The sequence below is a fragment of the Protopterus annectens genome, chromosome 1.part1, assembly GCF_019279795.1.
Source record: "Protopterus annectens isolate FY-2018-M chromosome 1.part1, PAN1.0, whole genome shotgun sequence".
In the NCBI taxonomy this organism is placed as follows: domain Eukaryota; kingdom Metazoa; phylum Chordata; order Ceratodontiformes; family Protopteridae; genus Protopterus; species Protopterus annectens.
Window position 1 is genome coordinate 418,100,487 of NC_056726.1, and position 22,244 is coordinate 418,122,730.

The 22,244-nt window shown below is 40.6% G+C and overlaps 1 protein-coding gene across 1 annotated transcript in view; it reads left to right on the plus strand.

Moving 5' to 3' along the window:
* The first annotated feature begins 4,096 nt into the window (after nt 1-4,096).
* Nucleotides 4,097-22,244, plus strand: part of ARFGEF3 (ARFGEF family member 3) — a 2,280,599-nt gene continuing 2,262,451 nt past the window's right edge. Inside the window, exon 1 of the mRNA XM_044087095.1 lies at nt 4,097-4,692. Coding sequence (XP_043943030.1) covers nt 4,608-4,692 — 85 coding nt within the window. The 5' untranslated portion in view covers nt 4,097-4,607. The remainder of the gene's footprint in view (nt 4,693-22,244) is intronic.

A 22,244-nucleotide genomic window follows, 5' to 3' on the forward strand; every position in this document is an offset into this window, starting at 1 on the left:
AGTTTGAGGTTGGCATATAGGATTTCTTCATTTCCAATGTGGGGGCAGATGTGTTTAGGATCTGGATGTTGAGGTGGTATTTAAACATTAGAGCCACACCACCCCCGTTCTTAGATTGTATATCTACTCGAAGAATGTTATATCCTGTTGGGAGCATTTCCTCACTTTTGATGCGAGCTTTGAGCAAGGTTTCAGTCAGGATGAGAATATCAGGAGAGTATAAGGCTATGCTGGCATTTAGGTCATGGGTTTTATTAGTTATAATTCTGATATTTAGACACATGAACAGGAGGTCAGATGGCTTTCTGTTGGATGTTAGTTGTGAAAAGAAGCAGCTATTAAGCAGATTTGTAGATGAGGAGTTGGTAATGGTAGGACCAGGGTTAGGGTGGATATCACCACTGTGGGCTAATTTAGATAGGGCAGTAAACATAAGTTTTATAAGTCAGGTAATTAACCTGTCATATTTTAGGGATATTTTTTGTTTGAATGTAACAGGTGACTGTTAGCATGGTGGGCATATTGGGATAGAGATTGTGATGGTATGACAAGTATAATTAGTTGGTGGGTGATGGATAGGAGTGAGAATAAGGGTGCAGTGATAGTGGTGGGGTTTGTCTATTATGAAGTTCTGGTAGGATGTAAGGTGTGCAAGAAGAGTGTAGGTAAGGAGTGTAAGCACATTAGGTAGTAGCATGACTGTGCCAGATGAGCAGTTAGATTGGAAGTGGGTGGAGTAGTGTGGGTGGCAGAGGAGATATGTTACTAGTATTGTTCTGATTGGTTGCTGGTTATTGGCAGGGGTTAGTGCCTAGAATAAATCTAGATGTAGTGGGGGTGGGTGGAATTAGGGGGTAGAGTAGGACACGGAGGGAGCTCATTTGCAGCACAGGTGAATGGAGCGGGGCTTAAACCCCTTGTGTCCTGATGGGAGACTAGTAATTTAAAGATGGCTCCATAAATAGCAGGAATCTAATATAAACTTAGTACTGGGGGTGGGGGTAGCAAAAAGGGTGTGAACCAGGTGCAATGCAAGGAAACCAGCCAAACCAGAGAGGCAAGCAGTGGAAAACTATGAGTGAAGGCCTCAGAGGGGATGAGCAGTAATACAAACTGTACTTGTAAAGTGAAGGAGAGAAGAGACCGCAAAATGTATTAAGGTTGGGAGTGTGTCTTCACATTGACTTGCTTATTAGTAGGTTTGTTCCAGAGTATGGGAAGTCTCTGGGTTAGGAACCTGTCCCTCCAGCATGCTCTGTTTATTGTGGTAATGAGGTTCAGGTCCCTGGAGCGTGTAGCACGGAGGGATTGGGGTTTCTTTAGGTGTAGCATATCTAACAGCTCTGGGTCAGACGTGGCTGTGCAGGTCAAGCAGAGATCACCTCTAAGTAGGTGATAAGAGACAGAGTACAGCTGGAGTTTTTTGAGTCTGTCCATATAGGGCATGTGTCTAAGGCCTAAGATCCTCTTAGTGAGGTATTTTTCTGGCCTTTCTAGTTGTTGTAGGTGTCTAGTGAGGTACATACCAAATGGGGCATTGTATTCTATAATAGTTTTAATGAGGAATGAGTAGAGAGGGATTATGACCTCTTTCTTCCTGAATGAAAAACCTTTTGTAATGAGATGTGCCACATAGAAGGACTTTCTGACTATAATGACAATGTGGTTATCAAAGGAGAGGTTGCTGTCAACCTGTGTCCCCAGGTCTCTTATCATACCTTCGGTATTTAGTGGACTACTAAATATGTGGTAGTTCACGGGCACTGAATTTTTCCCAAAGGGAATGACAATGCACTTTTTGGCATTGAGCTTAAGGCCATGGTTCTGGCACCAGTCATTGGTGTCAGTGAGGCCTTTTTGTAGAATGTATACATCAGTTGGAGAATCAATAATGGCTCCCAGTTTGCAATCATCTGCGAACTTGGTCAGCCAGAGTCCCTTTGTGTTGGCTTGAAGTTCAGAGAAGTAGATGCAAAACAGGAGAGGACCTAGGACCGATCCCTGTGGGACACCACATGTAACTGGTCAACAGTCAGATTTGGAGTCTGCTTTCGCAGTGTGGGTTCTTTCAGTGAGCAAGTTGTCAACCCATCTCATGACATAGGGGTTTATGCCTAGTTTAGTGAGTCTATCTATGATTCCTGAGTAAGAGATGGTGTCGAAGGCCTTGGCAAGATCTAGGTAGGCTGTGTGAACTACCTTGCCCTCATCCACAGCTCTGGTGACAGACTCGAAGAAGTCTATCAGGTTGAGCAGGCATGATCTACCTTTCACAAACCCAAACTGCATGGAATCCAGAGTTCGGAGATTCTCTATGTCCTTATTTATAAGGTCCATGATGATGCACTCCATAGCCTTACATATCAGACTCATCAGGCTAATGGGGTGGTAGCTCCCAGGGTCTGTGGTCGCTCCCCCTTTGTCGAGCAGGATGACCATTGCAGTGCACCATTCGGTAGGAACAAAGCCTGAATTGAGGCTGTGATTGATCAGGGTACTCAGGTATGGTGCCAGTTCACTTAGTAATTCATGTAGAACACAGCCAGGGATATTATCAGGTCCCACAAAGCTGTATTCTTGGCTTTGAACAGTGTGTTTTTTACTTGTGTAGCTGTGATAATAGGGACTTGGCATTCCTCTGGTATTGTGATAGGCCCTTTAGGGGGTGAAAGGGGGGTAAAGTTCGCACTGAACCTGTCGGCCAATATGTTGGCAATATCAGTTGGTTCTGTATATGTATTGCCATTGTGCTGTAACTCTGAGCATATCGGAGTATTGCCATGTAGATTCTTGACATAACTATAGAATGCCTTGTGGTTGTCTTTAGAATCTGCAGCAATGTTGTTTTCGTAGCTAGCTTTAGAGGATTTGATGATGGATCTCAGTTTTTTGCTGAGGCTGACAAGGGAGTTTTTCCAATCTTGGGACTTCACCCTTTTCTGGAACATTTTTTTTTTTCCTTCTGTTGTAGAGTTTGTTTATGGTGGGGAACCACTAGATTGGCTTGCTTTTTTTGAAGGAGAGAGTCTTGGTTCTGTTCCATTGCACTTGCATATGTGCTCATACAGTGCATTGGAGTATGATTCAGTCATGCACGTATTTTCCATTTGCATGGGTGTTTTGAAGTTAGCCACATCTGTTTTTAGAAGTCCAAAATTGGCTTTGGAGACTTTTTTATAGGTAAATAACTAGAATATCCATAAAAACAATGTTCATTATACAAACATCTTAATGCTAAAAACAAGCATGTTCTTGTAGTAGCCTGCTGTCATATTTTGTTTGACAGCTGTTCAAATTAATGTGTTTATCAATGAGAATAATGATGTTGAGGTCTCTCTTTACTCGTTAAAAAATGTAACATCTATATAAAAGAAAAACTACTTATTTTATAAATATTTGTATGCTGGACAACTTGTGCACTCACATTATGCTGATGACTTGTTTAATTTTAAAATTGCTCAAATTTGTTTGTTAAAAAGTGAACATTATTATGTTTTCCTTTGCTAAATTAATTTGTTTTCCACTATCCAATTTGTAGGCAGCAGGAAGCTACTCAGGCAAGCATTTGTATAAAGTATGGAAACACTCCCTCACCTCATGACTAGGTAAGAGGCCATCACAGAATAAACACAAATTTATACCTGAGCACAGTTTAGAGCATCTCCAGTTCACCTACCTGTATGGCACGACAGTGTTTTAGTCATTTTCACCCTGCAAACACCAGTCAGAGCCTAAAAAAAGTTCAGGTTGAGAACACTGTTTTAACCAGTTAACAAATACATGATGCTGTAAAATTAACTTTCTCATCTGTTCCGGGCTTTGTAAAATGTATTTGATTTTGCCTCATATTTTTTCCCTGCCCCTCACAAAAGTTTTGATTTTTTGGCAAATTACTGAGTGTAAAATTACAGTGAGTCAATGCCAGAGTTCCATCCTTTTTCTTCAGAAAGTGCATGTTGATGCAAAAATCTGTTGTATTAACTTTCTAAGTTAATTAGAGTAATATTTAAAAAGGGCCCCAGATTTTCTGCTTTTAACTCTCATTATTTTTAGCACCGTGTCTGATTCTTGAGCAAATAAATTAACAGCCGTGATGTACACCTTTCCTGTTTGTCACCCCAATGGCTCCTCATCCAGAATCTAAGACGTTCCATGTCCTGGTTTTTCAAATGGCCTTCTTTCAATTCCTCAGGGGCCAAAGCTGCTGATTTTAAAACAGAAGGCGTGTGATATTTCAGTTTGTCAGTGTTGACTCTCATGGATTTGGTCTGCTCATTTATTTACGATATTTAAAAGACAAGTTTTAACTTCATGTCATCAAACAAGGAATGGCGTTTAACTCTCCAGTATGCTAAAAATCTCCTAGTCACTGTGCTGCTGTTCTTGTTGACGCCTGTGAGGGATGCTGCTGGTTGGTTGCTGCGCACTTGACGCGTCCATGGAAGTCGGGAGTAGTACCTTAGTATGAATCATCAATAGCAAATGGCAGAGATGTTGTACACCTACATAACAAGCCTTTACTTGCTTCATTTGTAATCAGCGATATTTGTCTTGTTTGCGATTATAAGTACCATATTGAATAACAGTATTAATTGATTAACTTAATCATGGAAGATCTATTGAAAAAACTACACAAGGAAGCATCCGGAAATAAATACAAAGCCGTCAGGGATGCGTGCTCCTTGGCGTGTGGTAAGTACAAGTGCTGCAGCGCACCTGTTTTGCTTCCTTGACGTGTGTGTGTGTGTGTGTGTGTATATATATATATATATATATATATATATATATATATATATATATATATATTTCTGTGATTATTTTGTAGTGATTCCGTGGGATATTAATAAATTTTGAACTGTACTATGTATACATTCATTTTCTTTATATTTTAACCTATACATACCTTTAATCTTGTGCTGTAGTTTGATTACTAGGTAGGAGCGCGATATTTTTTAAGAAACGTAACACACAGTTTTCACATTTGTTTCCAGTTTATAAAGTAGAGAAATCAACAGCAGAAATTGCATCCATCATCTCTGTCATGGGAGATCACTCCAGTGAGTGGTAGGCATCGCATTAATGACAGGAGATACTAATTATGTGGGGGGGGGGGGGGTCGATGCTATGAATGAGTGTGCTCGCTGTTGTTTTTACATACATGTATAGATCCATACGTTAGTGTTAATGTATAAAATTTCACGCTGAAGGAGGCGTGAGATAATATTGTCTCCGAAGACCGTGTGATTAATACTTGGCTGAATATAGCATGTTGGCATTGATGGGGGCAGAATGGTTGACCACGTCCCTCCCAGCCTCCCTCATGGGATTGTGCTGGAAACGGACCATACTGTGTGTCTCTCCCACCTGCAAGCTGCAAGTTTTTATTTGGCTAACTGCGCCAGCGGCCGTCATAGCGAACGAACATTTTGTTAAATCCTGCTTAGATAAACCGGTGTCAACGTCTGTGACTAAGGATGTTTCATAGCCCCCCCCCCTCCCCCCCACATACATTGATGCTCCAAAGATTAGACTGCCATATGTTTTGTTCTACATTTTTTTATTACTCCACATATTTGGGATTGGTAATACTGTGACCGGAGTGGACCCTGGTCCTAAGTCAGGAGTATAGCTCTCAAGTATACCTCATTATGACGAACGTTCCACATTTGGGGTCTTAAAAAAAAAAAAAAGTTCACGTTTCTCAAAGTTCCATTTTGAAAGGGATTGCCGCACATTCAGTATTGGCAGTTTTTTAACTGATATCCATATTAAATAGCTCTGAATTGTATTAATTCATTAAAATAACTATAATACAAGTAAAAACATCACATTTTAATTATTCTATGAGCTTCCTAGTTGAAGTTGTTAGTAAGCTGTTAATAAGTGTTCCACATTATGAGAGGGAGTGCTCCTCATTTTGGAGATGGAAGGTTTAGAGCTATGGTCAGGGGTTCAGTTAAAGTTCATGACATTAGTATTGCTTCAGTCCATAACTCTCAACAGTCCAGATTTTGTCTCATATTTCTGGTCAGAACCTCATAAAAGTTATGTTTTTTGGGGGGGAGGCAGATCACTGAAAAATAAATTCCCTAAATAATGACATAAATTTGAGTTTTAGACTTTTATCCTTCCGAAAAATTATTTTTTCAGTTTAAAATAGTAATATTTAAAGTCTGCCCCTATTTTCTGGGCCATTGTCCCCACCTTTATTTTAAGGTTTGTCCAGGTCTCTTACATGAAGAAGTTGAGAGGTATGCTCCAGTCTTTGATGTTTGCAAGTGGTGCTTTTCTCCGCACCCACATTGTACCTTAAGTTGCCTTTTTCTGTAGTTCATATGGCATTGTCTGTAAAATGGATTTATTTATCTAGCTATCCATCCATCACAGTTCCAATTGTAGTAGAACAGTCTGGGTATCTTTATTCCATATTACTGTGTATAAGGTTATACTTTCAGTATGTAAGCCTCTGTAGTCGCTACATGTAGCTGTTGTAATATTTAATGCTACTTTTGTGCCTTTTTTTCTACCTACATTATCTGGCTTTCTTGCTTCTGCTTTTCTTAGTTATTAGTATTAGATGGTCACATGGGAACGGTACTTCATTTTCAGCATTTTCCATTGTTTCATGGCATACCTCTCAAGTGTACCTCACTACGCAGAATGTTCCTCATTTTGGGTTTTAAAAAGTCCATGTTCCTCAAATTTCCACATTTAAAAGTGTCTGTGTCACATTCAGAGTTAGGAATCTTGACTGATATCCATAGTAAATAGTACTGAATCATATTAATTAATAAAAAGAACTTTTTATAAGTATAAAGTGGCATGTTTTATCCAGCCTGTGACCTTCCTAATTAAAGTTGTAGTAAGCAGTTAGTATGTATTCCACATTATGAGATGCAGCGTCCCTCATTTTATAGGTGAAGGTTAGGAGGTATGCTTCATGGTTACATGCGTATTGTAAGATCTGCACAATTCCTGATGTAAAAATTAGCCATATTGTAATGCTTTTTATATACAGATCCACAGCCATAAGTATATCACAACCGGCAGTAAGTTATTCAAGTATTTGTTACTATACTGCAGGAACAGTGAAACAGCTAATAGAGTTGTCACCTCACAGCAGGAAGTTCCCATTCTCATCTGGGGTGCATTCTCTGCAGAGTCTGCATGTCCTCCCTGTGTTTGTGTCGGTTTCCTCCAGGTGCTGAGCCCCCCCCCCCCCCCCATTCCAAAGACATGCAGTAGGTGAATTGGACACTGTGTGGGTGTGTAGTATGGAACAACTACAGCTGCAGGGCTAGCCATCCAGCTGTGGAAACCTTGAGCCTAGATGATTGTTAGTGTTGAAGTGACACCCCGACCCCATGTTCAGAAATGGGGGGGGGGGGACTGTAGATGGATGGAATCATATTTCCCCTACATCTCCCACACTTTTGAAAAGCAGCATAGCTGCCCTTATTATTAATTCATCTTTTGGTTTAAATTCCCCTTTCATTACCCATTGTACGGCCCCTATCTATTAACACAAGGCTGTTTCATTATGCGTCTGTATTTACCACTGTAATCGTAGACTTGTATATAAAGGTCCTTTTGACTTTTCCCAGTTAGGGGTCACTACAGCAGATCATGGCTCCTCTAATGATTGGCAGTGGTTTTTACAGTGTCGAGTTGCCAACCCTGTGCCCGACCTTCAAAGAAGGAACACCCACCCACACACATATGTGTGTGTGTATTTATTTTTATATATATATATATATATATATATATACACACACATACACACACAAGGAGGCACACAACCACAGTTACAGCTTCTGGATTTTCTTTTACAAACACCTTTATTGAATTGTCACTTGTCACATGGGCAGATTCACATTCATGTAAAAGTAATCGAGCTATATTAACATATTTTGCTATATATCCTATAACCTAAGCAATATTACATAAATTATTCAATTCCTGCCTTTTTTCAAAACAAGAAATATCTTTATTAAACCAACACTTACTACAATCATACATTTATATAAGTGAAAACAAACCACACTGACACAATCCTAGTCGCAAGCATTCTATACCACAAACGACACTGACACACTCCCGGTTGCAGACACCACACATCACATGTAATCTATCCAGTCTTTCTCACTCAAACATTACATAACTCATTTAAGTCCTGCCGCCTTTTAGTCCTCATTCTTCCCTTGCATGTATTGTTCCCACAATTTCCATTTTATCCTATGTAGTTTGCTCCTACCATTTTCTAAGGATCTCGTTTCCACTTGTTTTATCTCTGTTACCGTATTCACGACTTCCAGTATAGTTGGTTTAGATTTTCGTCCTTATTTCTGGATTTGTCCCCGATTGTGGGCACACGCACACAAAATAACCCAAATGATTTGCTTTAGCCATCTAAAGCAATCTGAGCCAATTGTATGTAGCCCTCATAACACATGCAACTTGTTGCATGTGCAAAATGCATGCATAAAGTTAACTACCCAAAATGGAAACAGTGAGACAGATTCCAACAGAGTTTGTCTGGATGCAAGTCTGCCCTGATTCTAAGACTTGCTCTCAGTGTGACTTATTTTTGGTGTAACCAACACACAAAACAGGATGGAGAAAACTAAAGGCTGTATGTGGTACACAAATATTCCAAAAGGAAGCAAAATAACCATGCTGATAAACATTCACCAAACAGGTGTAGAAAAAATGGATTTTAATGAAAGCGTACTTTAAAACATAACTGAAACTTGTGCAAAAAAAATATTAAAGGATAAACGCTTTTAGGAAGTACCCTTCATTGAAAAGATGACTAAACGTATATAAAAAACAAACTTCAATCACAATAGCTGGCTGGACCTACGCCACTGCAGAGTAAGCCAATCAAATGAATTCATTCAAGCCAAGATATTGGTCGGCTTAAGAATACATAAATGCTAGGACCATGATTGAATGTGTGTACTTGTCTGTAGACATGATTGGACTATATAAGAAGATCAGAGTTGTGCAAATTGAACTGATGTGTGAGGATTTTATTCATTTATATACATTTAGTCATCTTTTCAATGATAGGATCTGATGAAGGGTATTTCCTGAAAGCGCTTATCCTTTGTTTAATAGAGTGCCTTGTTTTTGCCCTATGCAGTAGAAGTACCAAATCTGGCTTATCTTAAAATAGGCTATTGATCTCTTGCAAGCAGCCTGATGAACAGAGATAAATGAGACTTGAAGTGATGTTTAACTATGTAAAACATAAAATGGCCTTTTACTAAAATGTTTGGTGTTCTTTTTGCCTCTATTTCATACTGATGTTGGGCTTGTCTTTAACCAGCTTTGGACATGTTTTTGCTCCCCTTAAATGGTCTTGACATCTCCTATCCAGTGGAACTCTCTTATCTTTTAAAACACCTGGTGGATGACAGTTTGTGACTTTACACACAACAGGGGCAAATGATTTTACTGAAAGCCTTTACCTATTCCTTTTTAACCGTGTGTGTAGAATCCTGTATGCATGGCCTGTGCACTTTACAGTTGGGGAACCATACAGCCCAGTCTATATTTTCTGGCACTATATATATAGCTTCTTCTGGAGGATGTGTCTCTTGCAGATTCTGTAGGCATTTTGTCCCTAAGGAAGGTGAAGATGTTATCTCCTTCAGGCAGCTAGTTATATTTGTGTTATTGGCAGTCCAGGTGCATCAGCTGCCCTTGCCCCTGCCCCAGCAGGCAAGTCCTGTAGTTGATAAATCCTTTGTGCTAATGCCATTCTTGTTTTCCATTTTTTTGCAGTGTGTCTGTATGTGGTGAAGGGGTCACAGTCTAGTGTCTGTTCCATTTTGCTGTAGCAGTTTAAACAAACCATCTTCAGAAATTCTTAAACTTGATTGGTTGAACATCAATAATATTGCATCAAATCCGAAAAACAGGAACAAATGATATGAATACCTTACAAATTTAAAAGCATGTGTATTTAAAACTTCCTAAGTGTTCTGTAATCCCATAATTGAACTCCCAGACTGAATCTATATAAGATATTGAACTGCTACAGTTTTGACACCTGAATTCGACAACTCTTATAGTAGCTGTTATACATGGCAGTTCAAAGATTCCAAAAAACATGTCCAGCAATTCATAAATATAACACGCACTGTGTGCGTATGTTTTTGTTTATTTACTGGAGTAGTGAGTTGATCGCAGTGGAACAGTGTCAGGTGCAGCCTGATTGAAGCTATGAAGTTTAAATGCAGAATGGCACAGCCGCACTTAGGTTCATAGGTTCATACTAGGCTATCTGCCCTAGGGCATTTATAAGCCTAGCCAGAATGTGTTTGGCTTTCGCCACCCATTTTAAATTTATTTTGCTATGCCCTTTTTCGAGGTTAGTATACTGTGCCTCTGTCTAACAGTGACACAGAAGTGATACCCGGGGTAAACCTACGATCTCCCATCCACTCATCAAGATTCCTCTTGAAGAGAGTCAATGAGGGACTCTGCCTAACCTGGACTGGGATTTTATTCCAGAGTGAAGGGAGCCTCTGGGTTATGAATTTGTCCCTCCAGCATGTCCTATTTATTTCAGTGCTGAGGTTCAAGTCTCTCGAGCCAGTAGCTCGATGGGATTTGGATTTTCTGAGGTGCAGCATGTCCATTAATTCCGGGTTGGACATGGCTTTATACGTCAGGCACAGATCGCCTCTGAACAGGCGGTATGCCACTGAGTAGAGCTGGAGTTTCTTTAACCGGGCAGCATATGGCATCTGTTTGAGCCCTTTGATCCTCTTGGTGAGGTACTTTTGGGGTCTTTCCAGTTGCTGCAGGTGTCTGGTAAGGTACATCCCAAAAGGGGCATTGTACTCAATTATGGGCCTGATGAGGGATGAGTAAAGAGGCACGATGACCTCCCTGATCTAGATGTGAATCCCTTCATGATTAGGTGGGCTATATAAAATGTTTTTCTAACCACTTTGGCCACGTGGTTGTCAAATGAGAGATTGCTATCAACTTGGGTCCCCAGGTCCCTAATTACTTCTTCTGTACTTAATGGATTACCATCTATGTGGTAATTTGTGGGCACTTTGTTTTTGCCAAAGGGATGACTATACACTTTTGGCATTTAGCTTGAGGCCATGGCTCTGGCACCAGTTGTCTGTTTCTATGAGGCCCTTTTGGAGGATGCTTGTGTCGGCTGGAGAGTCGATTATGGCGCCCAGTTTGCAGTCATCTGCGAACTTGGTCAGCCACAGTCCTTCCATGTTGGCCTGTACCTCTGAGAAATATATACCGAACAAGAGAGGTCCCAGGACTGAGTCTTGTGGGACACCACTTGTAACTGGTTTGGAGTCTGACATGGCTCCAGCAATTCTAACCATGTGGGTTCTGTCCTTGAGCCAGTTTGCAATCCATCTAGTGACATAGGGGTTTATATTTAAGCTGGTGAGCTTATCTATAATGCCCGAGTGGGGTATTGTATCGAAGGCTTTTGCGAGGTCCAGGTAGGCTGTGTGGACCACCTTCCCCTCGTCAATGGCCTTGGTGACTGTTTCAAAGAAATCAACCAGGTTTAAGAGGCAGGATCTGCCCTTAACAAAGCCGAACTGGGTAGGATCCAGTGTTTGTAGGTCCCCAATATCTTTATTTATGAGGTCCATGATGATCCTTTCCATAGCTTTGCAGACCAAGCTAGTCAGGCTTATGGGGCGATAGTTTCCAGGATCCGTTGAGGCACCACCTTTATGGAGAGGGACCACTGTTGCTGCACGCCACTCTTTGGGCACATATCCTGTAGTAAGGCTGAGATTGAACAGTAGTTTTATGTTTGGGTTTAGCTCTTCTTGGAGTTCATGTAGGACGCAGCCTGGGACACCATCTGGTCCCATTGATGCTGTGTTTTTTGCTTTGGAGAGGGCGGCTCTTACCTGAGCATCTGAGATGTCAGGGGGGCAGCACTCTGCTGGGATAGATATTTGCCCTTTTGGTGGGGAGTGGGGGGAGAAGTTTGCGCTGAACCTGTCAGCTAGGATGTTGGCAAGGTCTGTGGGTTCGGTGTATTTTTTGTCATTTTGGACTAATTCTGAGCATATCTGGGAATTGCCACCCAGGTTCCTAACATAACTAAAGAAAGGCTTGTGATTATCCTTAGTGTCCTGTGCAATTTTTCTCTCGAAGCTAGCCTTAGACAATTTTATGTGTGCCCGTAGTTTTTTGCTAATACTGATCAGTGATGCCTTCCCTTTTTGGGATTTTGCTCTATCATTTAGTAGCTTCCTCCTTCTATTGTATAGTTTGTTTATGGCTGGGGTCCACCAGACAGGACGTCTGCCTTTGGAGGATTGGGTCTTGGTTTTATTTGGGATCACATGATCCATGCAGTCCTGAAGGTGTTCATAGACTGCGTTTATAAAGGATTCTGCGGTCTGGGCTGTATTTTCCACAGGCACGGGGGCTTTGAAGGATTCCACCTCAGTTTTGAGGAGTGTGAAATTTGCTTTAGAGATGTTTTTCACTGTGGTTTTCTGGGCAGGGGGTGGGGTCGGGATGTGAATATCCAGTGAGATTAGTTTATGGTCTGATCTTACCAGTGAGGGATACACTTCTGGTCTGGAGCATAGAGTCCCCATGTTGTTGGTGATCAGGTCCAGTATGTTTTCCCCTCTTATGGGAGTGGTAACAAGTTGTTCCATAGCATTTGAGTTTATAAATTCTAGGAACCTTTGGGCTAGGGTGTTGGAGCTAGAGTAATGCTCCCAGTCTATGTTTGGGTAGTTGAAGTCGCCCAATATAATGGTGTTTGGAGAGACCTTCATATTTTCCAGTGTTCTCAGGAAGGCCGAGTGGGATTCCTGGGTTTGGGAGGGTGGTCTGTAGCAGGCTATAAACTGGAAGGCAGTTTTACCCACTGTTAGTTGCACATGGATAGTCTCTGATGCTTCGTGCTTTGCCACCAAACTGGAGGTGTGGGTATCTTTGATGAATATTGATACTCCCCCTCCTTTTGTGGTTCGGTCCAAGTTTTGGGGCCGAAAAGCATGGTATGAGGTATAACCTGGTAGTGCTGGGGTGCTCTCGGGAGCCCTGAACCAGGTTTCTGTTACTGCACAGATATCGATGTTCTCCATGCTAAGGAGAGTTTCGAGTGCGTGCATCTTGAGGTTTAGACTTCTGGCGTTGAGTAGCATTACTCTTAGTTTCTTATCCCTTGTGATACGTATGGAGGTGGGTTTGTCTTTTGAGCCTTGCCTATAAAAGGCACTATGGGGGTAGCAAGAGCCTTTGCCAATATCCAAAACCCCAGGGGTGACGGGTGCAAGCCGTCCCTAGCGAAGCATCGTGGCTTGTCGAGCATATCATCCCAAGCTGACAGGCATTGGATCCCCTTTGAATGACTCCAGTACTTAAGCCAATTGTTGAAATTGATCATCTTGTCTTCATATTGTGGCATCATTCTTGGTGAGGGTAAGATGCTACTCAAGGTCAGGGTCATACCGGCCTGGGCTACATGCTCAGAGAGCTCCTTTATGTCTCTTTTCATGTAGTCCAGGGAGGTACGTCTCAGGTCATTCACACCAGTATGGACAATGACTGAGTCATATTTGTACTTGCCTTGGAGTGACCTGAGTGCTTGTGTTATGTGGCGGATCCTAGCGCCCGACAGGCTGCTCATCGTGACCCTCTCCTTGTTCAGCCTGGTGAGCGAGACGTCATTGTGCCTGACGATAGTCATCCATTACAAGTGTATCAGGTGTGTTGTTTAGTCTTAAGGGCTGTGACTGTTTGGCACACTGGCTTTGTGAGATATGTGTTGCACGTGTTTTGTTTTGGGGTAGCGGCTGCTTGGGTGTCTGCTTTGGAGGTCTCTGCTGCTTCGGCAGATCTTTATTTAGAGCCTCAGAGTATGTTTTTGTGTGATTACGTGTTTGGTTTGCTGTCGTGGTAGGTCTATGTGAGACTGGAATTGTAGTGAGTGTGGTTTCCTTCTCCTCCTGACTGGTTATGCCAGTACTGAGTTGAGAGAGCTTAGCCTCCAGTTTGGCTATATGGTTGCATCTCTCACATGTGTTGGAATTTGTTGGGAGGAGGAGAGGGTTGTCTGTGTACATGAGGCAGTTGTAACATTGCCTCAAGATTCCCAGATTCACCAGCTGGACAGGAGAGGAGATTGACAACTGACCTTTGGACATGCTAGAATAATATTGGGAATTCCTTAATAATTGAAAACCAGGGCCAGTGGGGAGTGAGGGTGTAGTGCTTTTAATTTTTAGTGCTGACTTATATAATTGCTTTAGTGAGCAAGTGCCAGGTAACTTAAGTGCAATGTGTTACAGGTAACTTAAATGCAAAAACGACAAACGGTAACTTTCAAGTGAAACAAGGAAATAAGTACAGTAAGCAATGCAGATATCACCAGTGATCCACAGAAGCGCTGAGAAGCCACGTATTAGGTGGAATTAGCGTTCCAGGGAAATAACAAGCAAACAAACAACAAGCATATAAACAAAGCTAGATTCAGCAGGCCTGGATCTAGTCTATGCTACAGCAAACAAGGTGTACCAATTTCAGTAAGATACAGTTCAAATATTCAGGCACTATAAACCTTTAACCAGAAATTCCCAGCTCAGAAGGGCAGAGTCCAGCCTCTTCTCCCACAAGAGTGCAGACCACAAACCTTCTTAATGTAAAATAACTGGCCTGACGCCCAAGTGCTTAAACCAGAACTAATACACTAAGAATAACAGACACTGGGCTCTCAATCAGCAGTTCCCAACTTAGAAGGATGAAAGCTACCTGTCCTGCCACCACAGTGCATGCCACAAACCTTCCTAATGTAAAACAACTGGTCAGAAGCCCAAGTGCTTAATCCGAAAGACTTAGAATGATAGCTACACTTTAATCAAGTTACTACCAAGCAGTAATAAATACAATTGAATACTTTAGAGAATGCCTGGATTAGTGCTCAAGTTACACAAACAAAGCTAGATCCAGCAGGCCCGAATCCAGTCTATTGCCACAGCAAACAAGGCGCACCAACTTCATTAAGAAGCAATTCAGATATGCATGCACTATAAGCCTTCAACCAGAAATTCCCAGCTCAGAAGGGCAGAGTCCAGCCTCTCCTCTCACAAGAGTGCAGACCACGAACCCTCTTAATGTAAAATAACTGGCCTGAAAGCCCAAGTGCTTAAACCAGAATTAATACACTTTTAGAATAACAGACACTGAGCCCTCAATCAGCAGTTCCCAACCTAGAAGGATGTAAGCTACCTGTTCTGCCACTACAGTGCAGACCACAAACCCTCTCCGTGCAAAACAACTGGTCCGAAGCCCAAGTGTTTAAACCAAAAGGCTTAGAATGAGTTACACCAAGCAGTAATAAATACAATTGAGTACTTTTAAGATGATGCAAAAGTAAAAAAGTAGGTAGAAACACAAGTACAGTAAAAGCAGATTAATTTTTTTTTTCTGAACAAGTGCTGAGATCAAAGAAACAAATTTGAGTGCTGAAACTAGAAAACTGGCTAGTTATAAGAAAAAAAAACTAAGCTAGAAGGCTTCCCTCCAACACAGAAGGGCTTGGGGGCTCAGAAGCCTACAAATAGTGTATACCACTTAACAGGAAAGGCACGAAACAAGCTTAAATTTTTTTTTCTGTTTCCCAGATGCTCTCTTTGTACACAGTAGGAGTGCCTGAAATCAGAATATGATCTCACTGCACTCAGTTGAGTGAGCAAATGAGATGGGCCCAGAAGGAGTATCCAAACAAATTTACAAGAGGGGCGGGCAGTTGCAAGGCCACTAAGATTAACACCAAAACAAAAAACAGGCAGGGTGGGTGGGACTAACTGAAGAGCAGAGTGAAAACTTCCAGTTCAGCTAATATTCCTTCTACACAGTTAAAATCAATTTAAATACTGTATTTTTTTGAAAAAAAAAGAGCAGATAAAGGTACTTAAATTCTCTTATACGTCCAGTTGAATATAGCAAGTTCTTAGCCGGCCAAAGCTGAGGTTTTTAAGCAGAAAATATTTCACACTGTACCACTTAAATAGGCAAGGACAGGAAATCAAAGAATGTGACTACCCCACACCTGTAATTACTAGCAAATAACAAAATTCAGCAAACACTAACTTCCAGTTCAGCTAATATTCCTTCCACACAGTTAAAATCAATTTAAATACTGTATTTTTTGAAAAAAAGAGCAGATAAAGGTACTTAAAAATTCTCTTATACGTCCAGTTGAATATAGCAAGTTCTTAGCCGGCCAAAGCTGATGTTTTTAAGCAGTAAATATTTCACACTGTACCACTTAAATAGGCAAGGACAGGAAATCAAAGAATGTGACTACCCCCACACCTGTAATTACTAGCAAATAACAAAATTCAGCAAACACTGACTAACTTCCAGTTCAGCTAATATTCCTTCCACACAGTTAAAATCAATTTAAATACTGTATTTTTTTGAAAAAAAAAAAGAGCAGATAAAGGTGGAGTAGAGTTTGGTATATTGTTTACCACAGCATAGCATTCTGTTGTGTTCTGTATGAAAAATGCAAAGTGGAATGTCACAGTTACAGTCAAATAAGTTCTGTAATGATAAATGTTGATTTCTGGGATTATTTTGAAGTTTGCATACATCACACATGCATAGATTTACAGCCAAGATGCACGTACTCACTGATATATGTATGCAGTCATTTTTAAAAGCATAGTATACATAACGGTACAGTATGAATACAAAGAAAAGAACTACTTTTCCAGAAAATGCCAAAAAACAAATGTGTGTGTGTATGTATGTATGTATATATATATATATATATATATATATATATATATATATATATGGGTCTACTTCATTTGATCGAAATTTCATTTGACCGAAAACCAGTATTCAAGGCAAACAGGGATTTGTCCCCCTCCCCAATGTCGTGCAACACTGGAGTTGGTATATATAGTTAAGGTGTGTGTGTGTGTGTATGTGGGTGCAGCCCCCCACCTATTTTCATTTAAAATCTGTACTTTTTGTTTTATTTTCTTCTTTTAAAGAAAACTAGGTGGGGGGCATTGCCCCCCCCCACTCTATATGCCAACTCCAGGGTCGCACGACATTGGGGAGTGGGACAAATCCCAGTTTTATGCATTGAATACTGGTTTCGATCAAATGGGTTTAGGTCAAATGGTCTTTCGATCAAATGAAGTAGACCCATGTGTGTGTGTGTGTGTGTGTGTGTGTGTGTGTGTCTGTGTCTGTGTTATATATATATATATATATATATATATATATATATATATATATATATGTGTGTGTATAGATATATAAATAAGGAAATAAATATATAGATTAATATATATATATATATATATATATATATATATATTATATATATATGTGTGTGTGTATATATATATATATATATATATATATATATATATATATACATGTGTGTGTGTGTGTGTGTGTATATATATATATATATATATATATATATATATATATATATATATATATATAATATTATCTATATTGGTGTGTGTGTGTGTGTGTGTGTGTAATATTAATTTTAAATGTTGCCTCAAAGGCCATTTAAGTGCAGAAATGCCTTGTATGGTTAGCATTAGAAGGAAATATACCTTCCAAGAATTGGTAGACCCTCTGCCTTTGGCATGACTTGCATAATTTCTGAGAAGTCATTTTTTTCCCCTGTAATGCCCACCCTGTGAGGTATTATTCCTTAACCAATGGTAATCTTGTTCTGTGCGCTGACTTTCATGTTTTGCCATTGACTGGTCTTCTTTCACCCCTTGAGTGAGAGCCTGTTGTAGAACCATCCTATGCATAGGCACTGCCTTCTTTTTTAAAGGCCCTAACCCTGCCAATGGCTGACGTGAGTACATGTGACTTCATTGAGGAAGCTTTCCACACTTTCTTCATGGCTTGTAATGCTCTTGTACACTTAGAAAATGAGCTACTTGTATCATCAGTTTGTCTCTCCTAAAGTATTAAACAGTCATAGCTACCATTTATGCTGAAATGTGATGGTGTTAATTCTTCACCTATACAGTTAGAAATCTAATTTTACCAGTGAGAACTGATTCAGTTTCATAAATCGGTACCGAGTTTGGAAGCTGCACTGAAATAAGCATCTTTGAGTATCAAATCAATTGTCACATTTTCTCCACTTTGCTACCTCTCAGAATTTAATAGCAAAGTATATGTTAGACTTCACTGATAACCTTTCCCAAAACACTTTTGAAACAACCCCCAAACTGTATAAAACTTGTTTTACAGTGAATGCTGCAGAGGTGAGGTACATGACAGAAACTGGCTCTAAAGTTGTCTAACTTTGTTATGCAAGTAGTTGAGCTGCATGTGATTTATATTAATGCTGTTTAAACCCACCAGCTGCTGTTGCACAAGTATGTCTGAATTTTGTAATTTCCCTTAAAGTGCTGAACTAGGTGAGACAGTAGTGCATTTTTTAATCCAATAAAATTACATTTCTGTGCTCCACTCGTGTTTAAGAACATTCTATTACTTTTTGGTTTGAAAACTGGTCATTGATGCTAGCTGGTGTGCATTGTTTACTTCCATAGTACACAGTACTGTGGGGAGCCATTACATCCAGACTTGACATAATTCTTGGCACAGCTAGTGCTGCTGAGCAGCAGAGAAACCAGCATGGAGACTGTCCATATACTGAGATGCAAAGGAAGGTGCAAATCAGTGCCTCTGAAAACAGATTGTGATCCATGAAGGTAGAGTGCAGCAGAATTTGCATAGTTGCAACGCACACAAATGGAAGCAGCAGTTATTGTCTGTAGTCATTGCTGCCTGTCCCCTACTTGTGACATGCAGTAGCAGGTTGTCTTAACAAAACTGGTGCCAGCTAATTGATCAGCAGCTGACAGACTGCTTTTGACTGGCCAGAGTTGCTGTACAATGTTGGCTGACCAGACTTTCCATAATCAGGATCTTGAAGAATGCTTGGACTTGTTATGGACACTACATGTGACACTATCCTAGCTAGAGGGATATTCCAGAGACCAACAAGGGACACACTGGGCATGTCACAGATGACCTGCAGAATACTCTGCATACTTCTCAATACAATACTTCTACATGTGGACGAGCGTTTGTTTCTCCTGACAAAACATTGGAGAGAGCCACTGCTGTGTGTGGCTTCTTTTGACTGTGTCGGTCTCTCCAAGGCACAGTGTGCTGTAGATTGCACCTAGTGTAGTAGTAAAGGCCCCATCCTGTGGCTATAGACTGTTATGTCATTAGGAAGAGCTACCTTTCTGTCAACTGCTAGATATTGTGCAGTTGACAGCGGTTAATGAGTGGACAGCCAGTGTGCCTACCCAGCACCCTGGTAGCATCCATGATTCCCATATCTGACATACAAGTCGCCTACATTGCTATTTTCTGATTGGTGAAATTCCACAGTGCCACTTAGTTAAAGGCAGGCACTGTCACATGTTTACATAGCCAAAGACAGTATGTTCATATTTGATCCCGGACTGTGATCCCCTTGTGTATCGGGTGATACAGGATATCCAGTGGTGCCCTGGATAATTATGCCTGCACAGAATCCACACAGCATAGTCAGACTGCAGTGTAATGCCACCCATGCACAGAGCAGAAAGATCATAGAGCATGTTCTCAGCCTGCTGAAGGTTCTGTTTCACTGCCTATATATGTCTTGAGGGGGCACTACAGTATGTGTGCCCCCTCATGAGAAGCATGCTGATTAGTCATCCATCTCGGAAGCCTTCTGTCTAGACAGCAATCCCTGTTGCAGCCAGCGCACAGTCATCCAGCAGTTACAATGAGGCTTAGAGATGGCAAGCAGGAGCTACATTATGTGTTGTACTCTGTGATCTCGCCAAGATTTGAGTAGTGCCAGGTGACATCTTCACAGAAGCTGTACACTAAACCAGTCATCTTCACGTTTGCATGGAAAGCAAAAGACTGTGCCCAGGTGATGACCCTGAACTGGTCGATCCCTAGTGCCTCTTAAATATCAAGGGCTAGGTGTAACATGTGACAGCACCAAGAACCCCTTTCAAGCTGCTGTATGATAGGATTATACACATTATATGCAATTTGGTATCCTGCCGTTGCAGCTAGAGGGGAGCTGTATTGGTGCTGTCAGTAATGGGGAGTGCTCACTGGCTGTATATGCTGTTGCAGCCAGTGACTCAGGTGTAGGTGTGGGCAGACCTTTGCCTTGAACAATGGATTGGACCACCTAGGTAGAAGTCGCAATGTGTGTATGTTGTTAAACTGTGACTCTATTTGTGTAATGGTATCACTGTCCGACCTTGTTTTGTTTTGTTGCTGATATCCAGTCTGTTGTCCTAACTCGGCCTGTGTGTCAGTGTACTAATGGTTCAACCTGTGACTACAATACCAGATAGAGAAAGTACAGTTATGTAGGTAAACATACCATAGCAGTAGATGTTTGAGTGATTACTGCTGCATTAGCCTAAGCTATGTGGGTTATGTCCTGCCAAGGACATAATGGCTGACCAGCTTCCAAAACTTCAGGGCACCTTCCATGTGACCACACTGTTGGCTGTAGGTGAGCTGACTTTGGCTGCCAAACCCTGTCAGAGTTTTCATTCCATTAGAGTTGGGGCTGGGGTGGATAAAGCTCTGAGAAGGATAGTGGTAGGAAAATAATAAGGTGCACACCCTGGCATAAAAACCTACAAAGGGGGAGTGGCTACTGCAGCAGTGATTATTCAGATCCAGAAGTAGTGAAGATAGAGGTCCAAGAACCACACATACTAAAGTCCAAACCACAAATCCAATTTGACAGCAAAAACAGAACAAATGCAGTCGAGCGCTTTCGTCCTTAGCAAAGACATCTTCAGAACTGCTTGACAGGGTTAGCTCCAACCTTAAATAATCCTAATACATCATGTGATCAAACATTCACATGACTCAACTTTAGTTTAGTAAACACATTGATTATAAAACTTCAAGAATTGTGAATATCAGTTTAAATTGCATGAAAAATGAACATAACTATAACAATAAAAATGAATGTTGAGAACAAAAATGGTAAAAAATCAGTGTTAAAGTGACAAATGTATGAGCAACATGACATAATCAGCCCTCAAGACTTTTTAGCTTCAATATAGGTGTAATAGAACAACATTCATTCAAACCAGGGGGGTTAAGGGCATCACATACAATAATCCATATGAGCTTTTTCTTGAGAAGATGTTCATCGGTGTAAAAGCCCCTTGGGTCTGGATCCAAGAAGTTAATCACCAGAAATTTAAAAAGGTGACCAGGATAGGCAGAAATATGTCTGTACAGTGCGTTGATTGTCTTCCCTTTCTTGATTCATTGAGATGTTCATACATGCTCTCTTGGCTCGACCAGTATTGCCAATGTAAAACGCTTTACATTGTTGGCAAAGTGCACCATAAACTACTCCCTGGGTGAACAATTAAAATATTTTTTTCACCTCAAAATTTCTTGTCTTTGAAAAAAGATTCACAACAGAGTATATGCTGATAGTACCGTTTATACATACCTTTTGGTCTGTTGGCACTAAATTTGCCCGAATTCCTTTCCAGTAAACTTTTAAAACATTTCTTTCCTAAATACAATCTTAGGTTTGGAAGCAAATCGTACATTACCATCTTTGATGGAAGTAACAGTAGGCCAAAATTGATTAACCACATCAACAATCAAGGCTTGTTCGTACAACTTATCCGAATTATGATCACCAGAGGTCATTGGCCCTACTGAAGATAAAGAATGAAAGGAGTTATCAAAGACTGGTAAACGGGGACGGTACAGACCCTTACTCCTTTTGTCACATATTTCATCTTTGGATACAAAGAGTTTTGGTGGATAACCTCTGTGGATAAACATATATCCAAACGTTTTTCAATCTCCACCAAAAATATTGCATTATTAGACATCATTCGAGTGAGTCGGACTAGTTGTCCCTTGACAACTGCTCTTTTTTTTTTTTTAATATTTGGGATGCCAACTGTCATAATGAAGATAAGAATTAGAAAAAGTTTTCTTATGAAAAATGTTGGAGCTAAAGCAACCCTTTGAATAATCTTTTGAAACTAGGATGTCAAGAAATACCATCTTGTCCTTGTCGAAGTTGTGGGTAAATTTAAGAAAGGGGGTGCTATTGTTGATGTACATTAAAAAATCATTCAGTTTCGTCAAAAAATCTGTCCAAATGATAAAGATGTCATCCAGGTACCTAATATAAA